This window comes from Ambystoma mexicanum, chromosome 2p (genome assembly GCF_040938575.1).
Source record: "Ambystoma mexicanum isolate Mex_15411 chromosome 2p, UKY_AmexF1_1, whole genome shotgun sequence".
Classification (NCBI taxonomy): domain Eukaryota; kingdom Metazoa; phylum Chordata; class Amphibia; order Caudata; family Ambystomatidae; genus Ambystoma; species Ambystoma mexicanum.
In genome coordinates this window covers 339083333-339105702 of record NC_090923.1, presented here as the reverse complement: position 1 = coordinate 339105702, position 22370 = coordinate 339083333, and the positions used below count along the sequence as shown (strand labels likewise).

The window sequence follows — 22370 nt, the reverse complement described above, 5'->3', positions numbered from 1 at the left end:
AACACGGTGAGCGTCCAGCTGCTAGATGCAGAACAACGCGAAGCACGTGTGGCTGATCGGGTGTGGTTTAAATAGCCTTGGAAGAAGTTCCTAGAATGTGTCCTTCCTCCAATCAGGTATGTATCCTTCCCCGACCACGTCCGGGTGGTAAATGAGTCCCACAAGTAAAGTAGTTCCTTTCAGGCCTCAAGGAGGCCGGGGTTCTGCAGCATGGTCTGCATCAGGTAAGTGCACCCAAACACTTTCATAATGAGCCTGGCGCCTGCGGCGCCAGGACTGACGTTTTCTATGAGCTTCGCGCCATAGGCGCCAGGACGCTGTCCAAAGGGCCCCTTATAAGGGGTTGCTGGGACCTTCCCCGGGGACTTGATGTCCGCTTTCGGGGACGCAGGGCCTGAGCCGGCTCCCCGGGAGCGGGCATCGTGACACCGACATTTCAAGTTCAACAGTTTCACATCCTCTTCAAATTTACACAGGTAGATGTTGGAGTTCTTCCAAATCTGGGTAATGGCGATAACTAAGCCTTTATTATACCCAGACAAGCATCTCAACCAAAAGGTTTCACTCACAATATACTCCTGATCAAACTCAAATTTAGCAAAATATTTATCATATCTCGGTCTCATTTTAGGACAACATGCGAGTACATGTCTAGCTAATTTCATCGTACGGCCATGTCCTCCTCTTGACCGGAACACCAGTCCATGCACCCTTTATCGCAAGGATGTTCAAACGGTTGAGCCGAATATCCCATAATATTATGTGTGTTACAGGTGAGGGGAGCAATTTCAAATAAATGTGCATTTTTTATATTCAAAAGGCAGTTTAGCAAAGAAGCAAAATGATCTCACACTTGCCACCTTGTCCCACTTCTCTATGGATTCGAAGTGATTTTGCCAGTGCTCCTTCCCCGTAGTCCCAGTTAGGAGTCCACCCTATTTTGCCAAATAAATTGTAGGATTCTTTCCTGGAATTTATTCAGCACTTCCATTTTACCACCCTCCAGACAGCCCCAGAGGATAAACAAAAGGGTATCCGCGCGAGCAAATTTTATCTTAATATAAAGCTTAGCTCTATTGAATTCAAAACGTGCAGACAGGGAAATAAGTCCCATCTCAAGACGAACTGCCCGAATAGGGGTATAATTTGTGAGCCCCAATAATCTTCTCCATATAATGCCATCAGTAACATCCGCCCAATCCGACCATTCGAATATGAGGTCTCTAGGGCATAAAGGAAAGTTTCTGGTTGTAAATGTTAAGAATGTCCAATAGGCTATATCCTGCCGATTTCTTTGAGAAGGACATTACTGCAGTTAAGTTGGACATTACTTTTACTATTTTGTTCTGTTGAACCATATGCTTAATTCTCTTCCTCTCAACAGACCTCATGACCTAGGTATTTGTAACACTTTACTATTTTTAAAAATCTTACCCAAAGGACAGGAGAGAACATTTTTTGCAGCACTACGGCTAGTGGTCATCCATCCTATCTTACATGTTCCTATTCTGGGGAAGGCATTCATGTTCATACCCCCAAAATCAGCCATAATTGGCCTCATTACAAGTTTACAGGTTCAGTAACTACGGTAACGGTAAACTCTCCGGTACTGTAGTTACCAGACCGGCAAACTACGAGTTCTGCTCGCGAGTGCCTTTTTTCCCCACCCGGTCGGACCTGGCGGGTGGACCGCCACGTGCGAGCAGAGCATGTCGGATGCACCGGCACCATTCGGAATGGTGCTGGTGCATCCGACCTCCCCATTCCCATTGAGCCCTATGGGACTCAAATGGGGAGTAAACGTTTCCGGCCCCCTGCAATGGGGAAATACAGGGTCCACCAGGGTTGTAATGGCCCTGTATTTCCCGATTGCAAGGGGCAAGAAGAATCTGCAAGTTTGGCGGCAGCCTGCCGGTTTTACCGGCAAGGCTACCGCCAAACTTGTAATGAGGCCCATTATATAGTGTTGGTGCTAGGGCACAGCCCTTCCTAACACCCTTTTCGATAGATATGGAGTCGGACATCAGACCCGTATTATCTAATAGTACTCTGGCCTTGCTTCCCTCATATATCATCATACACGAGTAAAGAAGATGTTTAGGCATGCCAAATGACTCAAGTTTGTTTCATAGCTTCATATGATCAACCGTGTCGAAAACGTATGAAAAATCCACGAAGATGTACAAAGGTGGCACATCAACACTGTTAGTTTGTTCTATTAATGTATTCACGATGAAGAGGTCATTGGTGGAGCAGCCTTTTTCGGAAACTCGTTTGAACCTTATCCAGAATATGTTTGCTATTTATCCATTTGTTAATCTCACTGGTTAACGCCAAAAGGCGATAATTCTCAGGGAGATTGCGAGGACCGTTCTTGAAGACTGGGATGATATTGGACATCTTCCATGAATTTGGAATAATTCCAGTATCAATTACCTTTTCACGTATTATAGCTAATATATCTGCCAAGGTTTCTGGATTGTCCTAGATTACAATATTGCAGAGCCCATCAGGCCTAGGGGCTCTTGAGGATTTCAAATTCTTAATTACCATGATGAGATCTTCCCTACTGATGTTCAGATTAGATATAGTTTCTTTTTTAATCAGTTGATTTACAGCACCTTTAAATGTATCTGAAAGAAACCTGGCCCAGGTAGAGCTATTGATTGGCACTATAAGCTCATGATTTCCACTGTTGCTGATCGATTTAAAGCTGGCCCAAAATTTCTTACTATCCCTGTCTATTAGCAGCTGCACCATATGTTGCCAGTTAGTGCTAGATAGCGTCTAACCCCATTTCTATAGTTCTTAATCCGCCATTTAGTCGTATGTATGCCCTCAGGGCTAAGACCAGTACGATCACATATTCCGAGTTCACTACGCATCCTGTTTTTCATGCTACATATCTTGTCATATGGCCTCTGATTGTCATGACCATGCTTGTGGGGCCATAGCTTCCGACCTATAGGCATCATATCATGCATACAGGAAGATATCCAGCACACAATTTCTTCTGTCGATCGTGTAGCCAGATATTCTACCTGTAGTCCTTTACTCCATAATCTTGCCTTTGCAAGATTAGCATCAGACCACCCTAACCGGTTACCTTTACAAGCAATGTTCACATCACCAATTCTATCAAAGTGCTGCAATTTTGTGTTCCAAATGAGAGTACAGATCAACAGAGCATGATCACTAAATGAATTCGCCAGTATTTGAAAATTGGCCAGTTGGCCAAATGGCTCATCATTCAAACAGAGATAATCAAGTGTCGTGGAGTAGAGGCCATTAGTCCATGTAGTACTAGTTTTGGACTTATCATACCCAAACCCATTAGCCACCTGTAATTCCATATCTATTATAAAAGTTTTCCACCTTTCAGGTTTAGTCATGTCCACCCCTTGAGTAATGCTCATATTATCAGGCAAGACAACATTGGCATTCAGATCACCTCCCAGGATATTAATCTCACCATCAGATGTATACTTATCTACTAAACATTCATAGATGTCCAATTGTATAGCAACAGTATGGTCATCGCCAGGGGGATCATACATGTTAACCAACATGATTTTTACTATCATCGTTCACTCTTACTGCTACTATTAATACATTAGTATTATTCACCTCTAGTATGCATTCATTAGAATCAAAGTTATTTGATACCAATATAATTAGCCCACCATATGGGCTGCCCTTTATCTCCGCTTTTAGCATAATTATGCTATGCTGTGTAACCATCAAATTCAACTGCTTCAAGAAGCCAAGTCTCCTGTAGAAAAATAATTTTAGCCTTATTAAAAATACTATAGGACCAGATACCGCCAGGGAGAGGGGAGAGAGAGAGAAATGGCTAGGACTCACACCCATAGAACTCTATGGAGACAGAGGGTGTGGAACCAGGTATGGATACTCAACCCCAGTACTCTGATCCTCTCTGGGGCTACCAAAGGAGTTCCTGAAACCACAGGGCCTTCTGTATTTGTGCCTTAGTTGGAGGAGTCACAGGGGTCGTGAGTGCAGAGGTTACTTAAGGGGTTGAGTTCTTGGGTCCTGCTAGTTTGCGGGTCTGTGCTTCGATGGACCATATATATTCTGGACAGCTAGACACCGACTTCAGTATCAGCACTCTGGTGACGACCTCGGGACGCGATGACGGCAGCGAACAGGGATTGCCACTTGTAAGTTGTTGTGGTAGGAACAAAGAAACTAGTCCTAAAAGGCCCCTCTCCATGTTGAGGAGCTGCAACCTCAGAGAAATGCTTTTTTATACCATAAACCGAGGATCTGCTGAATTCCCAGGCTGACCATAGGACAGTGACCGTTGTAGCGAAGTAGCCCAGAAGGACATCTGGCTAGCCCACAGGATCGTTCCAGTACTGTTCCGAGCACTTCCAGTGGCTGGATCTTCAAGTAGAGGTCAGGAAGGATTGTTCAGACAAGTCCAGGCGTCGTACGGCTGATAACGTCTTCAGGAGATTTGCAGAGACCTGGCAAGTGAAGAAAGGGCTGCTGGCAAACGCCCAATGACAATTTCCGGGTTATCAGCAGGCTGCTCTCCTTTGTAGTGGTCTCGGCTTCCACAATCTCAAGACGGATTTCACCATTTATCTAGGATCCGGACTGGAGTTTCCCCCACCCACCAATGACAAGGACTGCACCATTCAAACTGGCAGGCAAGTCCAATCCTGGACAGGCTCTGGACACACAATCTACCCAGCAACAGATACCTGGCATGGATGTGGTCTGAGTCCAGAGCCCAACATCCGGCCACACACACACACACACAAGACTGCCACTTTGCCCACAAAAGCTGGAGTTTTCCCTGGGAAAGGGCTTACCATATAAGGAAAATCCAACTGCTCCAGGGTAGGAAGGTCAAACTACAAGATGGCCAAAAGGACAAACGAAAATCTTGTGGCATGGCCATTTTAAAGTATAATATTCTATAAGTGATACAAAGCAAAAGTGCATGATACTATTAAAAAGAAAACAAAAGTATATGCTGTCACAAGCCCATACTGGACACATCATGCAAGTGACCACAAAGTTACATGGACACAGAAGATGTGTGCTGAAAATATACTAAAAAGAAAAGGCTTTACTTGCCTCCAAAAGTCAGAAAAGGTTTGACAATAGCAAAAAGTAAAGTGGGCAATTGAAGTCTAATGAGAGAAAGCAGCAAAAAGAAAATCTTTACCAAAACACATGCCAAAACAGTTTATATTTTCTGTGAGATAGCATTGTTTTCTGAAAGGTAACCAGTGATGTAATTGTTCCTTCCCCACAACATGGTTCACATAGACAAGAAAATAATGCAGGAACTTAACAGTGACACACAATGTAAAATATTGTGGCCAAGGTGTGGTGAGGCAGAACTAGGAAGGTAGCTCAGGTGTCCCCCTTAAAGGATTTGTGTAATTAAATTGAGTGGTTATCATAGAATTGCTTCACAATTAAAAGCACAATTATGCACCCTTTTTTTTTACTGGCCTGAAAATCAGTATATCATGTAAGCTAACCACTTCTTACCTTTGGGCTTCCAGTGATTGTGAAGGGGAGGGATTGTTATCTTGCCGACAGCTAAACAAGGTTTTAGGTTTCACTGCTTTGTTAACTGATTTTATCCATGGTTTTCAGTTAAGAGTTAAAAAAAATAACCAATATAAAAATTTCCCAACTTCCAACACATCAATGATTTGCGACAATGTTTTAAGAGCAATATTACTAAACGGGCCTTCATTTTCCTTAGAGCACAATATTTACATACTTTATTTTTTCCAATGGCATTTCTGCAACATGCCGTTGTAAAAACGTTAATATCACATATAACCATTCTGGGATAGCTTAGATAAGGTTTGAAATTAAATTCCATAGCACGCCCATATAGTGTTTTACAATATTTTGACCTTTTCTGGGCCCATATCTGTGGCGAACCAGAAGGACTCGTACCAATGAAAACTCCTAGCTTGCTCTCTATGAGGGAAGTTCCCCATCGAGAACCTAAAACGAATGTTGCTTGGCAAAAGAAAACAGTCCTTAGTCCAAAATCCTATCCAACCAATACAGCCCCACCACTTTAGAAAACTTAACTAAAAAAGAGAAGCCGGGGCAATGGCCTCTAAATTCGGCCTCTGCCTGGCTTGTCATTCACTTCCAGTTTGTCCATACGAGAAGAACTTTCTTGTAGACTTTGTTGGTCAAAAGGAAATATCCTCCATATGGTTCGCTCTTCCTCGCAAAAAGAAAGGTTTTACTCAAAACCTCTCCATCAATGTAATTCACATAGGGTGCATGCCCACTCTGGTTTCTCAGGCTCTTGAAACCTTGTAGGCTTTCCCAACCTTGATGCAAAGTGTATCTCCTTCACTCTGACACCGAGGGAGCTTGTCCATTCGGTCCTCCAAGGTCCAGTAACCTTGTCGGCTTTCCCAGCATTAAAGTGTTTGCAAATTAGATTGAAGTAGTTACAAACACTTTGCATTCAGGCTAGGAAAGCAGACAAGGTTACTGGACCCTGAGAAACCCAAACTGGCAAGTGCTCTGTGAATTAGATTGCACTTGCCCGTTTGGGTATCTCGGGTTCGAGTAACCTTGTCAGCTTTCCCAGCCTTGATTCAAAGTATTCGTATTTCTTAGCGGTAGTCTCTGTGGGACGCTTGCTTCCCTGTTGCTGCTAGTCTCTGCAGCGAATGTCCTTTTTGGCATAGAGCTCGGGGATCCAGGCTCTCCCTAGCAATCTGGTATCAGCGAGGATTACCAGGCCTCAGGCCCACCACGGCTTCCCTTTGGCCGCGCCACCAGAGGAAATAGGTTTTTCTCTGTCCCCACAGGGAGGGGGGAGAAAGACTGGGAGAGGGGGGAGAAGAACACTATGGACAGGAGTAGCTTGGAACTGGGGACCGGCAACACCTCACCTAGGTTGTTCCCCAAGGAAGTATAGCTAGATAAGGTATGCGCCTTTAGGCGATCACCTAGATGGGTAGCTTTTGGATAGTAGGGGTTAGCGATCACTCGTACAAGTGCTGGGTTGAAGGAAGCTTGGGATAGGGTGGAACTGCAAATTCCTAGATTAGAGGGGTGTGGCCAATGCAACTGTTGAAAATTGAAATAAAACCCTTGAGCCTCATCTGTGAATTGAGGTGTTCTGGAGGCCGGTGACAGCAGTTAGTGCGGGCGGTCTGAAGCCTTTAATTTTTCAGAGCTTTCCTGCAAGCACCCTGGGGCGGACTTTGCCCATCGGTGAGAGAATGTCAAAGGAGCCTGGACAGATGTTCCCCTTCTGATCAGTCTCGATACCAATATCCTGCAGTTTATACTCATGTGGAAATGAATCCTAAATAAACATTGTTTTGTAACCATGGTGCAAATGTTCACCCACAGGACTGGTCCTGTGCTCAAAGCAATTTCAAAATAAACCCTTAGAGGGGGGAATGCCCACCTGGGGAAAAGAAAGCCACCTTCTGCCATAACTGATATAGTGTCCTGGCAAGAACACAGTTAATGGAGCCCGAAAGCTCTGCAGACTGAACCAATGAGCATGCGTGAGGCTTGCGCATACGAGGTGAGGATCCTCGGGAAGTGGCAGTTCGCTGCAGGGAAGGAATAAAGATAGTCTAACCTACTGCACGGATCCTGGTCTTATTACAGGCATAGGTCTGTCGCAAGTGAGCGTGTGCTGCCTTCACTACTCTATGTGGTCTTCCCTCAAAAGATAAACTAGAACCCCATGCAAACTGACAACCACCACCACCACAAACACAAACTACAGTGCAGTTGACGAAAAAGGTGAACACAGAGGTTACTTTTCTCCGACAAGAAATTAGCAGTTTATCCAAAATAATGTTTCCATCCAAGGTGCAACTTTTAACAGCTGCCCTTGGGCAGACCTTCTAGAATAAGTTCACAAACCACAAACACTTGCAGTGCTAGAGGGCAGAGTCAAATATGCGGAATCAGGCGATAAGAGCAACAATAAATGCATCGTGGGCCTTCCTGAGAACGAGGAGGGCTTGGACCCAACCCGCTAATTGCAGCCATGCTCCTACGTGATAGGCCAGGGAAGCTCGTCAATCTTCATCATTCAGTGCTCTTTAAACATAAAGGACACACTAACGACAACCTTTGAATATGATTGTTCCTGTATTTAAAATGTTAAAAAGGCTCACTGTAATTGTTTACACTGTCCAGCAATTGAGTGTATATTTTTTTAACCTGTTTGTTCACTTGGTTCTGTACTGAATGTTTTTTTTTTATAATTTACAAAATATGAACACAGCAAAAATGCAGACTTTTTGACTGCCCCAAAAAAAGGTTTCTTCACATAAAAAAAGCAAAGTGTTGGGGTATATCTGCAGTTTAAACACTAGCTAAATAATAAAAAGCTATGAGTACTCCATTGTTTTTGCTCTTCTACTTTGATTGAAAGCTAGCTAAAGACAGATCTTTCTATAGAAATACAAAGCATGAAAAATAGAAAGCCTTTACAGAGAATGTTTATGCATGTAGCAGGACGCCAACTTTTGTTTCCAGGGAAGCAGTCAAACTGGTCATGGTGGCAAGGTCACACTGAGCTTCAACAAAGACCACCTTGCACCACTCAAGCAGGTTTAGCTCAAATTCAGAGGGCAGAGAAATCTTACTGTAATTCACATCAAGCAGGCCAGATAAAGATTACAGCATGTTAGCGATTTACCCAGATTATAATGTGCTAGAGAAATAGTGATGCCCGAGCTGCGACAACACCCAACATATGCTGATTATTCCTGTCGAGGTGTTGCTCAATGGAATACCGGTGAATTGTTTAAATGACAGGTTTGGAGAACCACCCTAGTGAACACTAGAAATAAAAAATAAACGTTCGTGGCAATATACATTGAAGCCTTAAAAGGACATGTGGAAACCTCACGTCTACCTTTCCAGAATCAGAATCTCAAAACGACGCAGAGTGCACATACAGCGAATCCTGATGAGGAGATGCAACAGAACGAAGGGTGACACTGAACGGTGCTCGATTACGAGGACAAACTATAATTCACCTTCTGCTTTCTGGGTCCAGGACTATTTTTATGAGCTTAGTTTATGGAAAGCAATCCCTAACCCCCTTTTCCCCCCATTGTCCCATCATCACACTGTAGGCTGCCTTCCCATTATAATTACAAGAAGCTCGGTGGAGAGTCCCAAGAAATGTTGGTGCGATGTGCAGGGAAACACATTATTGCCAGCTCTGGTTTCTATCCTGGAGCTAGAGCTTGCACTATCCCAGGAATAGCACAGCACAATGCTTATTCTGGGAGAAGGACAAGTGCAGATTCTGCGAGTTCCTAACATTACGTCATCTCTACCAATTCTAGATTGCCAGAATTAAGACACAGATCAGAACGCTGAATTACTGGACTAGATTTGTTTGCAACAGCTTCTTTTTAAAGGTGAAACCTGGATTTCCAAAATGTGCATCAAATGTCAGTTTACATATTTAGTTCAGATGTGTGAATTACACAAACGACAGAGCTTGACAAAATCGGTTGCTCATCCTATCCAGAATAAAGTTCAAATCCACATAGCACAGGGGCAGGGAAAAGAAGCAGAGAAAATGAGAACTGGTCTGGACTTTAAACATTTAACGAAAGAATCAAATGAAGCAAAACCTGTGTTCGAGGCATCAGTAGATCAATGTTCGGAGCATGTCTGAAAGGACAGCATCGGGGCGTACCACAGCAAAGCATTGAATATACGTACATGGACCTGCACCAACCAGTCGACCAAGATGGCCCTCATTCTCGCAGTGATTCTTCTTGGCACATCTGAAATCTTCAGGCTGCAAGTGGCTTGCTTACCCTAGAGAGGAAAGTAGCACTAAAAAGATTAGCACGTTAAGGTCATGTAGAGTTCTCTACACCCCCCATGAACTCATGCACTTATAGACGAAGGCCCATGACATAACAGTTAGAACATTGACATTGTTTGGAAGCATACATTTTGGACCCATGTATAATAATTACAGGATGTTGTGCATCCATCAGATCAGTTTGCATTTAATTTCATATCTTAACAACGCGACTGACTCATTTTCTGTAGCAATTACATAACATGCATATCCTACTTTGGAAACTAGTCTTTCACTCCTGGAGAACATAGAAACATTGACCATTAAAGATGAAACCCATTGTTAAATTTAGCACCTAACAAGTTACCCATTTAGAACACCAACCCCTTTAAATTTGGGGTAACATAGAATAACTGATCAGAGCTGCTGAAACAGTCATACATCTATAGACAACACCACAGAATATGGAGCCAATATAAAATCTTTAAAAACCACTTACTATCGCTGCCCCTCGCTACCAATCCACAGCGCGCAGATCGCTTGACTAGCGCGTGAAGAGGATAACAGTTAGCCCGTCCTATGTTCTGGAACTTGGAAGGATTGGCAGGAGCAATGCAAAGTTCCCATTGTTGAAATGTGGAGGCAAGCTACATGGTGATATTTGGTACACTTGTCAAATGTGATGTGGCATGTGTGTACTCTAGGGTATGGTCTGTTAGAAGGAGATCGCTAGTGTGCCAACCTTGCCCGTTTCATTCATGCAAGACATTTGCTTTGATGTATTAATCTGATTTGGCATGAAGTGCTTCCACATTATGGAGAGATGCAGTCACTGCTACAGTGAGAGGCTGGGAGGCTAGTTGCTTCTGAGGATTGACTTAGAGTGAAGGGGCCGCCATGATGATGGAGGGGATATCCAGCTATATGGCCAATTGATGAACTGCTAGTACTCCTGCAGGTCAATTTGGGTAGCTTATCCATTGCAGCTAGGGTTTCTAGTTACTAGGCCTGACCTGGTGATGACTGGCTGATTGATCAGCCTTTTCCCTGTACATAAAGCTCTGGTTAATATGCCATCTACCAGAGTGTTTCATTTGCCTGATGAGTTCTACCTTAAACTCCAAAAATGGCCACTGATATGATAGGTCAGGTGGAGTTATTTCCAGCATTCTAGTTGGATAGATCCTTACTTCCAAGGGATGCTGTACTTTCTAGGACCCATTGAAGAGCCAGTTCTCAAGTGCTTTAGAGTAGTTGGTGTTCCTGCTGTCTGCGTATTCCTTTGGGCAAAGTTTCAAAGTCTTGTGGTCATGACAATAAACAAGGAGTATGATCCAGTAGAAGAGTAGATGAATCCCACCTTCCCAACATGTAAGACATGGCTGCTGGTGATGCAGAGTCCTTTGTACAGTTAATTCCCAATCTGGCAGCCAGTGTGCAGCCATGATTCTAGTCTGATAAACTGAGCCATCGTGTTAGCGGATCAGTCTTGCGGCTACATTCTGTACTTCGTAGCGCCAAATGTTATGGGATTTTCAAGTAAATTCTATTCATGGAGTCCAGCCTTCATAGGATCAGCAAGAGGGTTCTGCACAGGAGAGTAAGATAATTTGACTAACACGTTAAAGCATTTCCTAAAATCGTGAATTCCATTTAGGCTCCAGTGTTAGATGGCAATCCACTACAATTCAAATATTTTACACCAATAGGGAGGTTTGATAATTGTTTTACATTTGCTCTAAATAGCTGGCAGAGCAGGATTTCTGTATCCTTTTGGGAGTAAAGTAGGTCTGCTCTTCGTAATCCATGAAATCACTCAAGATATTGATTGACATCAGGCCACAGTTTCTTTTAAGTAAGATTTGCATTCATGAGCAGTTTTATCACGTGGCCATATTCTCGGACAAGTTAATCAGTGTAGTCATATAGATGTGTGACGAATCCCAGGATGTTGTCACTGCTTCCATGGGGGGAGCCCTATCCATGAGGCTAGGGAAGTGAGGCCGCTAACTGATAGTCCCCCAGGGGGTGGTACCCAGCGGGTGGATCTCATGAGAGGGTAAACCCACTGTGGGAACAATAACGACTACAGTGGGAGAATGCGGCATCCACCTTGTACCCAGACCTCTCCTTCACCCCCACTCTCATCACCCCTACCCTCGTATACACTTCTGCAGTATACAAGAAGTAGGAAGGACTGAGACGAGGCAGAATAGTGATGAATACAATGAAATTCTGAAGCAAGAAACTGACGAGGAAGAGGTGCGGGCCGCGCAAATCGGAACAATCCATATGAATGGTGCAGCCTTCAGTGAAGAGCTTGCTGGTTAGTAGCATAGACTGACAACAGACTGACCCTATGGTCAGATGCTCCGGAGCATGACCATGAGAGGCTCCAAGGCTCACAGGTAATGCGGAGATGCTGAAAGGGCGGTCTCCAACAGAACCACTAAACAAACCCAGAGACTGGCTGTGGGAAGTGCGAGCAGCACAGCTCAACAGGAACATGAGGTCCGGCAAAGAGGGAGACGCCGAAGTGGGTTTGGAGCTGCGACAAACATGCCAGAGTGCCAAAGCAGAAAAAACAGGGAATCCTGCGACCAGCTGGAGGGCTGCATCCAGCACTCTGGGGACCCTCAACCACAGGCTCAGCCACCTAGGTACCTCCAGAGGGTGAAGGAAACCCTGAAAAGCAACTGAGAAGTGGGGGAAACCGTTCACCAAGATATGGTAACAAGGGAAACCAAGGCTGGGATCCTTCTGAGAAAAGGACAATAAGAAGGCATAATCATCTTCGTGGCAGTACTCTGAGGGAAGTTGACTCAGGACGGTCACATAATAGAAACCATAAAGAGAACTGTGAGAGCAATATATCTGAAGACAGCACTTGGCAGGGGAGTAAACCAAGTCTTTATGCAAAATCAAGAAATCAGAGAAAACAGTGAGAGCGATGCATGTTAAGACAGTACTTGGCAGGGGAGTACACCAAGTCTATGTGATGTCAAGAGAAGCTGCCAAACTCAAACGGTATTGGGTCGGGCAAGTTTTCTCCAGTGCATCCGATGGCAAGAAGAATGGAGTGGCAATTCTTCTGAATAAGAGGTTTAAATGCAGGGTTGTTGCGAATTAATCTGATGATCTTGGAAGATGGGTGCTTTTTAAATTCCTTATTGAGTCTGTTGAATATACTATTCTAAATATATATGGTCCTATGTTACCAGATCCCCATTTTGGACATTCCTTAGAAATCAATCTCCAAGCTAATCCAAACAATGTAATTATTTGTGGAGATTAAAATGGTTGATCCATTTGATAGAAAATCCAATTGTTGTTTCAAAAAGACCAAATTCCACACACATTTACTAACTTTATATTTGAATTAGGAATCTTTGACACCTGGCAAATTACTCACCCCTCAGATTTAGACTACACTGTTTTCTCGAACACCCACAAAACTTTCACTAGACTATTACATATTTATATCCACATCCATGACTAACTCTCTCCTGCAAGCCAATATTGAGTGCATCACGCTTTCCGATCATGCACCAGTAAACATCAGACTTACCTCACTGCTAACCCCATGTATGACTCGTTCACTCCCTATACAACCCAACAACATAATCAATTTCTTGCAGAAGATACTTCTGTAACCAACAATTGGGATTGCTATAAAGCAGTCCTTCGTGGATCCATTATATCATTTGCTGCAATAAAGAAAAAGGTTAAACAAGAATCGGACGGCATCCTTACACAACTCAAAACTCAAGAATCCTTATATGCACGTACCAACTCAGAAGCTATTCTTAGCAATATTATCAAACTTGGAGTACAATAAACCTGCCCCAGAGTATTCTTGTGCATATAACCTAAAATATAAATTGAAAATATATCAATTGTCCAATAGATCTAGTAAGTCTCTTGCATCATACCTCGAATTTAAATGGGGAACAGGCCAGAATTGTGGTAGTTAAAGATTTAGCCGACAATAGGGTCTTCTTGGATAAGGATATTATCAAAGTCTTTACTGAATGCTATCAAAAGTTATATACACATCAGAAGCACCTTCCAATAACACTCATATAGAGGAATCCCTTCAACTCACACCTCACTCTACCTATCCAAAGATTGACCTGCAGATGCTTAAGAATCCTTTATCCCTTGAGGAGATTAATAGGGCCATAAAAGATCTTAAAAACGGAAAAGCTCTGTGGACGGATGGTTTTTCCTATTGATTTTTTCACCCATTTTAATAAACTTTTGGTTCCTAAACGTAATGAGCTTTTTTCTCATTTCATTATAAATAATGATGCAAAAGGCTCATTTTTAGAGGCTATGCTTGTCTTTCAAAAACCCAATAATGATCCAGAGCTGCCTCAAAGCTACAGGCCTATACCTCTCATCAATACAGATTGCAGGATTTTTGCTAAAAGTTTAGCCAACAGACTTCTCCCCTTGATTACCTAAGCTAGTTAAACACGATCAACTGGGCTATATTAAGGGTTGTCTCTCTTCCTCAAATATTAGACTTTTCCCTGAACACATTAGACCATATTCATATCTAATGACCCAGTTGCTGCAGTAGCTCTTGATGCAGTAAAAGCTTTTGATCGAGAGGAATGGAGTTATATGTCTGAAGTCCTTAAGTGGCATTTTTTGATTTTAGTTTTGTTTCCCTTATAGGAATACATTAATATATACTAGGAGACAGAGTTCAATAACAGGTTGAACACCATCAGGTATCTAAAGTACTTAAATAAATCATTAATACACAAATGTTCTAAATCACATCACTAATATCAAAGCATAAATTCCTATACATAAACTCTATTAAGATCAACAACTAAAAAAGAAGAAAGGATTTCGTCAATTTCCAACAAATGGTATGGTGACACAGATATACATTACATTCAGGAAATCAATAGCTATATAGTACAGTTTCTGATTATTATTTGATAACATCCAGGACATTGTCTCGACATGTTTACTCAGAGAACTTTCATCAGGAGAGTTAATAAAAATCACCAAAATCCAAATTAAAAGCATACACTTATGTCAGTGGAACAGTATAGAGTACGTGTGCAACTTGTAGATAGAACAGAAGGAGAAGGACAGATAGGAGCTTGGAACTAGCTAGAGAGTATCTGTAAAGTTCCCCTCAATGGGAAAATATAGTACCAAGCGATAGGTTATAATTACCTTTCGTGGTGCTAGTGGGGGCTCGCACCATAAATCAATCAGGTTGTAGTCAGCTAAAAATAGCTGGAACTCTGTAATAAATACAAGAGAAACCTAAATCAGTGTTTCTCGAAGGAGCTGAAAAACTGGGCTTGAGAGGTTCCATAGTTACAGTCAAGAAGAAGTTGTTAAAATGGTGCTCACCTGACAAAAAAAAAGATACAATTTAAAAAAAAAAAAAAAAAAAAAAAAAAAAAATCAGAAAATGAGCTGTGCGATGAGTCGTGGCAGAAAGAGGGTGGTGGAGCTCTTGAAATGGCTCTACACGTGAAGAGCTGTGGCCATTACTTGTAAGTAGATAGGTCTGTTTGATGGCCAGAGGCGTATCTACAGCGAGAAAAGAGAGGCATACTCCTAAATGTAGTGTGATCTCTAAACACTTAATGAAACTCAATATTTAGCGAGGTAGAGTACCTCCATAAAAAGTTATAGGTGGATAATCAACATATATGACTAAATATATGTGACATTATTGCAAAACAGACTGTAGCGTATTGGGAGCACTGTGTCCATATAGCTTATGCAAAATGTTGCCGTAGGCGTGTGCGGGAGTACGCACACCCGAAAACACCAGGAGCCCGAGAGTGCAGAGGAGTGCTGGCCCAGTGTTGGAGGGGGCACGTATCTATATAAATAGCGCTAGATGTAATGCAGAAAACACTGTACAAACTCGGGGTAGTACGACACCCGCGTGGTAGAACTATAAAGTGTAAAACCGAAACGCTTACTGCTTGGTTTGACAGCTTAAATCGGCCCGTAATTATAAAACTAACTGCAGTGGCTTGCAAAATATGGGACGTCCACAGGTGTCCTTGGTACACGTCTGCGTCTATAGAAATGAAAGCAGTGGGCTATGCCTAACTGTGCAGCCCGCGTTCGTTGCTAATAGCAGCTGCAGACAGGTGTTGGCGTGGTGTGGCGTGTACATACCTCAACAGCGTTCTTCCTGATCGTAGATAATGTAAACGCTTCTAGTGCAGTGCTTTTGCTCTCCGCCAGCGTCTCTAGCAGGGGCGCGTTACAGTAGCACAGTGTGTATATTGGTTACTATGGTGATCATGCGTGCTTGCGCTCGGAGCTCCGAACGTCAGGCTACGTGGTCAGAAAATAGGACAGCCATATTGGAACGAGTCCAATCATTGTAAATACAAGTAACTCGAGTCCTTAAAGTGGCATTATGTTAATGTTGATCACGAAGGTGATCTAGTGTATCAGCGCTCGAGACTCCGAAAGTGAAACTGCAATTTAGGAAGAACGATCTGCCAGAATGGGATGTGTCTGGTAAAAGAACACACGAAACATTGGAGTCGAGCTAAATGATCTCCATTATTATCATACTGGCCACACCTCAAGGGAGTCAACGAGAAAAACAAGGCAAATATGCACGCGGGAACAGGGCGACGCATGAAGCCCTCTTCGTAATATAGTACAGGAAAGGGGGATCTTCATTAGGTGTGTCACATGACTACAGATGCCAGTGGTGTATATTGGACACTAGGGCTACTGGGCTACAATAACAGTGTATAGGTATAGGGCTAGTGTGCAACAAAGGAGATGGTATAAATATGGCTCATCCCTCACTAGTATGTCACACTGAAACATTATCAACCACATATAAAATGCCTATTGGTAAAATGTAAATCACATCATGTTGTGCAAATCAACTTAAATATCCGTTAATCTCAGGGGTACGGTAACATACATGAAGCGATTGATGGTTAGTCATACATCTTATGGGACCCAGTGGAAGACTAGACCTCTTCTCACTAGTTATGTTCAATATTGACATTACACGGCATTTGATAACTTCGTAATCAAACATTTGGGTTCCGTATAGTCCAAGACAAAATGCCTGTTAGCTAGAATACATATTCTAATTCACATAGATTTTGTAACACTGATGTACTTCGATTCTAAGTTTACATGGCATAAATTGGCTACATAATTAGACCTCATATCTCTAACAGAAGCAAATAAGTATTAGATTGAATTTGATATTTGTTTTTAGGAAGCACATAATACATAATCATTGGCGAATTTTATGCCATTCTACAGAGTCGTTCCGACCTCTAGTATCACTTTGTAATCGGAAAATCATTTCTTGTTCTTTCCTTAGAAGTCTATTCCTTAAAGTTTGTGAGTTGCCACCTGTTAGTGACAAAAGTATAGTCCAGGTAAAGTCTTCATATTCATGTTTGGCCTGGCTAAAGTGCTTAAGCATTGGTGCATTGTCAGTTTTGTTTTTAAGACAGCTCCGGTGTTCCATGATCCGTACTTTGATTTTACGTATGGTTTTGCCCACATACATCAGGCCACATCTACATTTTATTAGGTAAACCACATAATTGGTGTTGCAATTAGTTAGGGTTTTTTGTGTCCGTGGTTTGGAAAGTCCTACATCGATCTCTTTACTTTTGTAGGCGAGTTTACATACTCTGCAGTTGCCGCACAGGTAATGGCCGCTTACCGGTGGCAAGCCCCACAGTGTGGTCAGATTCACAGGGTTCTGAACGAGTGGTTTGAGTCTACTGCCACTTATTCTATTGCCAATGGTGGTGCTTCTTTTATAGGCAAACATTGGTGTCAGTAACGTTGTCTTCGAGGTTTTGAAGATTTTCCACTCTTTGGTAATCACATTCTTAATTTTAAGACCGAGATCCGTGAATGTGTTAACACATACAATTCTTTCATCCTTGGGTTTCTTTGGTTTTCCTTCCAACAATGCATCTCTGTTATTGTTAAATGCTCGTTTAGCTGCACGTTTATCAGTTTTTTTGGGTAACCTCGTTGTTTAAGCTTCTTACTCAACATGCTCTAGTAGATAACTAACTACCGGGATTCCTCTAACTGATAGCCTTATAGGAATACTCCATTCCAATCCCAGAACTACCATTTACATTAATAGACAAATGTCCCCTTACTTTTCTCTTTAGGAGGTACACGTCAGGGCTGTCCACTTTCCCCACTTCTATTCATCTTAGCTATGGAACCATTCCTAGAAAGTATTAGGCAAAGTGAAAACATAATGGGAGTACAATGTGACAATGTACAAATTAAAATGGCAGTATATGCTGATAGCTTATTATTTAGAAAACCCAGATCTCTCCATACCATAACATAGCATATCTTTTGAACAACATCTCGGTATTCTCCCTAGCATCAGGATATACATTGAATGTAGACAAATCAGAAATTCTACCCCTAAATGTACACTGTACTAAGCATCATACACTTGCATCAGGAATGAAATTGTCCCAAATGGTTCAAAATATCTAGGAATCCACATTTCTAATTCCATCAAAGAAATCATAAAACTTAATACCACATCTATATTGTCAAAGATTAAAGAGCTCAAACTCCTGGTCTCCCTTATTTCTGTCCTGGTGGGGTAGATTGGAATCTATTAAAATGATGGCATCTCCTATTAGGAATCTGCTGTACATGCTACCACTACCGCTTCCATCTTCATTTTTCAAATCCATAGACTCATGTTTGACAAAACATTTCTGGGGAATGAAGAAGCATATCATTTCAATATGTAAGCTCAAGGATCCACGAACATCTGGTGGAGTGGGTTTTCCAGATACCATATAGCCTTTGTCCTGAAGCAAACTCAGATGTGGTTTACACATGACTTATCTATTGATGTACCTCGGTGGCTATGTCTGGAGAGAGCTATGGCATCCCCACTTCCTCTAGCAGATTGCTATCTTATTTAAAAAAAAATGAAAAAATTTATTAAATGTAAAAGCACTATTTTGTCATCTCGGTATCTTCGAAAATATATTTGTATCCTCATACTTCAAACCCCACCAAATTTATTGAATCATATCTTTGATTTAATCCATTGATTAAAATGAAAAAATGGTGCCTCTTCTGGGGGGCAGTGGCTCTCTAGGCATCAAACATCTTAATCAGATTTTTGCATAAAGTGTTTCAGTTACTTTCAATGAACTTGTTACTTAACTATATAATGACCTCATTTATTCAACAATACATATTAATAATTGATGCGATTATGGAAAACTATGAATCTCTCATATGTAATAATATAACTGCATATGCTGATAGACTAAATTCAATCCATAGTTCCCTCATGACTGCCTCACTTTATCAAATTCTTCTTGGTAACCCCTTCAAATTGTAACTATGCAAAATTGTCTTCAAGCATGAAAACAAGATTGTGCTATTCCCGATGAACTACAATGGCCTTCATTATGGAAGCATATCAAGAGATACTACCTCAACAAACCTATTACAAACCTTATTTTTCCTTCATCACAGAGTTTATCACTCCGTCATTACTCTTCAAATGTGTCATCTCACAGGATGACAACTGTTGGAGCTGCCTCCAACCTTCAGGAACTATTAAGCATATGATATTTGATTGCAATTTTGTTAAACCTTTCTGGTTTAGTGTTTGGGGTGTACTCAAGAAAATATTTAATCAACAATGTAATTTTTGTCCTCAAGTTCTTTTTATTGGTAAAACTTACTCTGTATTTACATTCGCCTTACACAACAGTAATCTGAACTTGTCAACCATGTTCATGTTAAGAACCATTAAGACAATAACATCCAATTGGAAAATTTTAGAGAAACTTCATCTTAAGATATGGTGGAACTCTGTGTGTAATATTTATAGATTAGAAAAATGTAATGCTCCCTCACAACTACTCAAACATGAATTAAAATGGGAACCCTTCATAGAATTCTTAACCGGTGCCACCTCTCCTTAACAATCATACATCCATTTCAATCTGTGCGCATTATCCGTAGCCACCCCTTCCTTTCCAGTTTACCATACCCATCCTTTTGTATATGTTTAGTTACGTTCAGTCTTGTTTGTCATGTAGAAGAGACTGGGTTTGCTCTCACACTGCACACACAATATCAAATAGAAGCACAATTTGCTGATTATATTGAGTGATTTTAATCAACAACGTTGCAGCCCGACACGTATTTCGAGCTTCATGCTCTTCTACTGAGGCTGTTTGGACAAAATTTAGGTCAAAATAAATATATTACACAATTCCAAAATCAATAGTAAAAAATAGAACACAAGCACCCAGAGCCAAAACACATGGAACAGGTAGGGTGTACCAACCACAAGTAAAATAAAATAAAAGGCCGAAAACAACCACAATGCCATAGTAATTGAATAGAAAGTTAGCAGATAATACATTTGAATTAAACATAAGGTAAAACAACATATTACCAATGGAGTGCGGCATTGTTTGTCAAAGGATATCAGGTTGTTAAAGAGAAATAAGAAAATAAATAAAGAACATTAATTGAAGGAAAAAGGGTTGCAATGGTGATCAGCCGAAAAGTCCATGGGTAAAGTCCAAATTATATAAAGGTACCTTAATCTTGGTCAATCTGCAAATCTCGTGCTAATGGAAATAGTTATGCAATGAATTAAATTGCATTAAAAATGAGTCAAAGGATAACGAAATTTAAAAGTCAAGCGAGATGGGCATACCAGGTATTGAACCTTAAATAGAATTAATTTTAATACGTGGGCTCCCTATAAAGCAAGAAGAATATAAGAAAAAGTTTTTATGGTAAATTTTAAAGAAAAGTAAAGTTTTTTGAGCGCCTATTGGAAGACATAACGAGCAAAAGTAGCACATAATTAAAATTGAAAAAATAATGGCAACATACCAATAACTTGCAGTTGCACGGAGAACGTATTTGTTCAATCAGAGCAATACTGAAATGTAGCCAAAATCCAAGTGGTAAACAAACCATAAGGAGAAAAAGAGCAGAAGAAGCATCAATTAGCAAATTGAATGTTGCCTCCGGCGATCGTCTAGACGAACACGAAATTGATTAAGGTCCCCGTATAGATGAGGGTTCATCTACAAACTAACTGAGTAATGACTTACCAGCGCGTCCGCTGCTGAATTAAATGAATGGAGCCGCTCGCGTGAGGTTCTGTGTCCATACTTGAATGGAACAGAAAGGGGCGGCAACAGCGAAAAAGGCTGAATGCCGACACAAACAGTATGGCAGAGGGGCCGCCATGTTGAACTAGTGTTATGCTCTGCAATTGTGCAGAAAAGAAGCAGTGCGAAATATAGTATATGAGAGAGTAGCAATAGTCACTAATAATTTTTAGAAGTATAATCAACCAGCCAATGGAGGAACCCATTTGGATGGATGGGTATTTGGAAGCATCGTATGCATATAGAAATTGTAAATTATGGGCTGAATGTAACGAGGCCCGTAAAATGCACATATTAAAGTGGCAGCTGGGACATACGGAACAGGGGACCGTTCGCGTTATAAAGAATAAATTGAAGACATTTAGTACAAGTGACAGATTCCGGAGCCAACATGCAAGAGGGGGAGCCAATTGGCGAATCATACATTGAATCAGTAACTGTTACTGATTACGTAACCGGATCAAAAATGAAGATTGAAAAATCGTATACAAACACATGCATTGATTAACTGATCTCCATTGTTACAAGTATATAGGGATTCAAATCCTTGATTAATAACATGACAGATCACATACAATAGGGTTCTAAGGCACATGTGGTCACAGAAACACGGATAGTTCATGGTCTGTGTTTAGACCAATTATCTACACGAAAATAAAATACCCAGGGGTCTTCGTATACTGATCCTACCGGACTTTGAAGACCCCCTAGATAACGATTTAGCAACAGATTGGGAAAACAATCTAACAACCATATCAAATAACATGTTAAAGTTACTTATAGAACACGCTAAGAGAGAACACAATAGAATTGCTGTTCAAATTGACTCCTTGAAAGAAGAAATTGCCCTTTTTGAAGCACCTAGTGCCACTGTAGATAAGAATTATAAAGCCCTGTACGCTCGCCTACGTAAACACCAAGATGAAGTGAAATTACGGAAATCACGAAAGTTCTCACGTGATGACAGAGACTATCGTGATAATAGGGTATACACCTATCAACCCAAATATGACCAAGTCTCTCGCTCCCGCACAAGTAGCTTAGCATCATCTCCTGCGAGCTCCGATGCTGAGAGTGATGGCGACAAACGCAATTCTGTAACAGATCTTGATGCAGCTTCAGCTATTTTTGAGACTAATCCCTCTGATGATTTGGAGTCAACAGAAGGTGATCAAACGCCAATTATTCAGCCCACGCCTTTTTTAGAATAAATTTGCAGATACAAGAAAGGCAATCGTCAAGTAGCATTAGCAGCAGCCAAAAAGGTTTGGTTCCAATTACCTCCACCCGCCAACACTACAACCCCAGACCCAAGCCTCGGGGCACAAGGGGTGGCCAACCAACCAGGCGTAAAT

The 22370-nt window shown here is 41.6% G+C and overlaps 1 protein-coding gene across 1 annotated transcript in view; it reads right to left on the bottom strand.

Moving 5' to 3' along the window:
- Nucleotides 1–22370, bottom strand: part of LOC138565875 (cyclin-P-like) — a 349626-nt gene that overhangs the window by 37040 nt on the left and 290216 nt on the right. The window contains exon 4 of the mRNA XM_069643028.1: nucleotides 9739–9837. Within this exon, the coding sequence (XP_069499129.1) occupies nucleotides 9739–9837 (99 nt within the window). The remainder of the gene's footprint in view (nucleotides 1–9738; nucleotides 9838–22370) is intronic.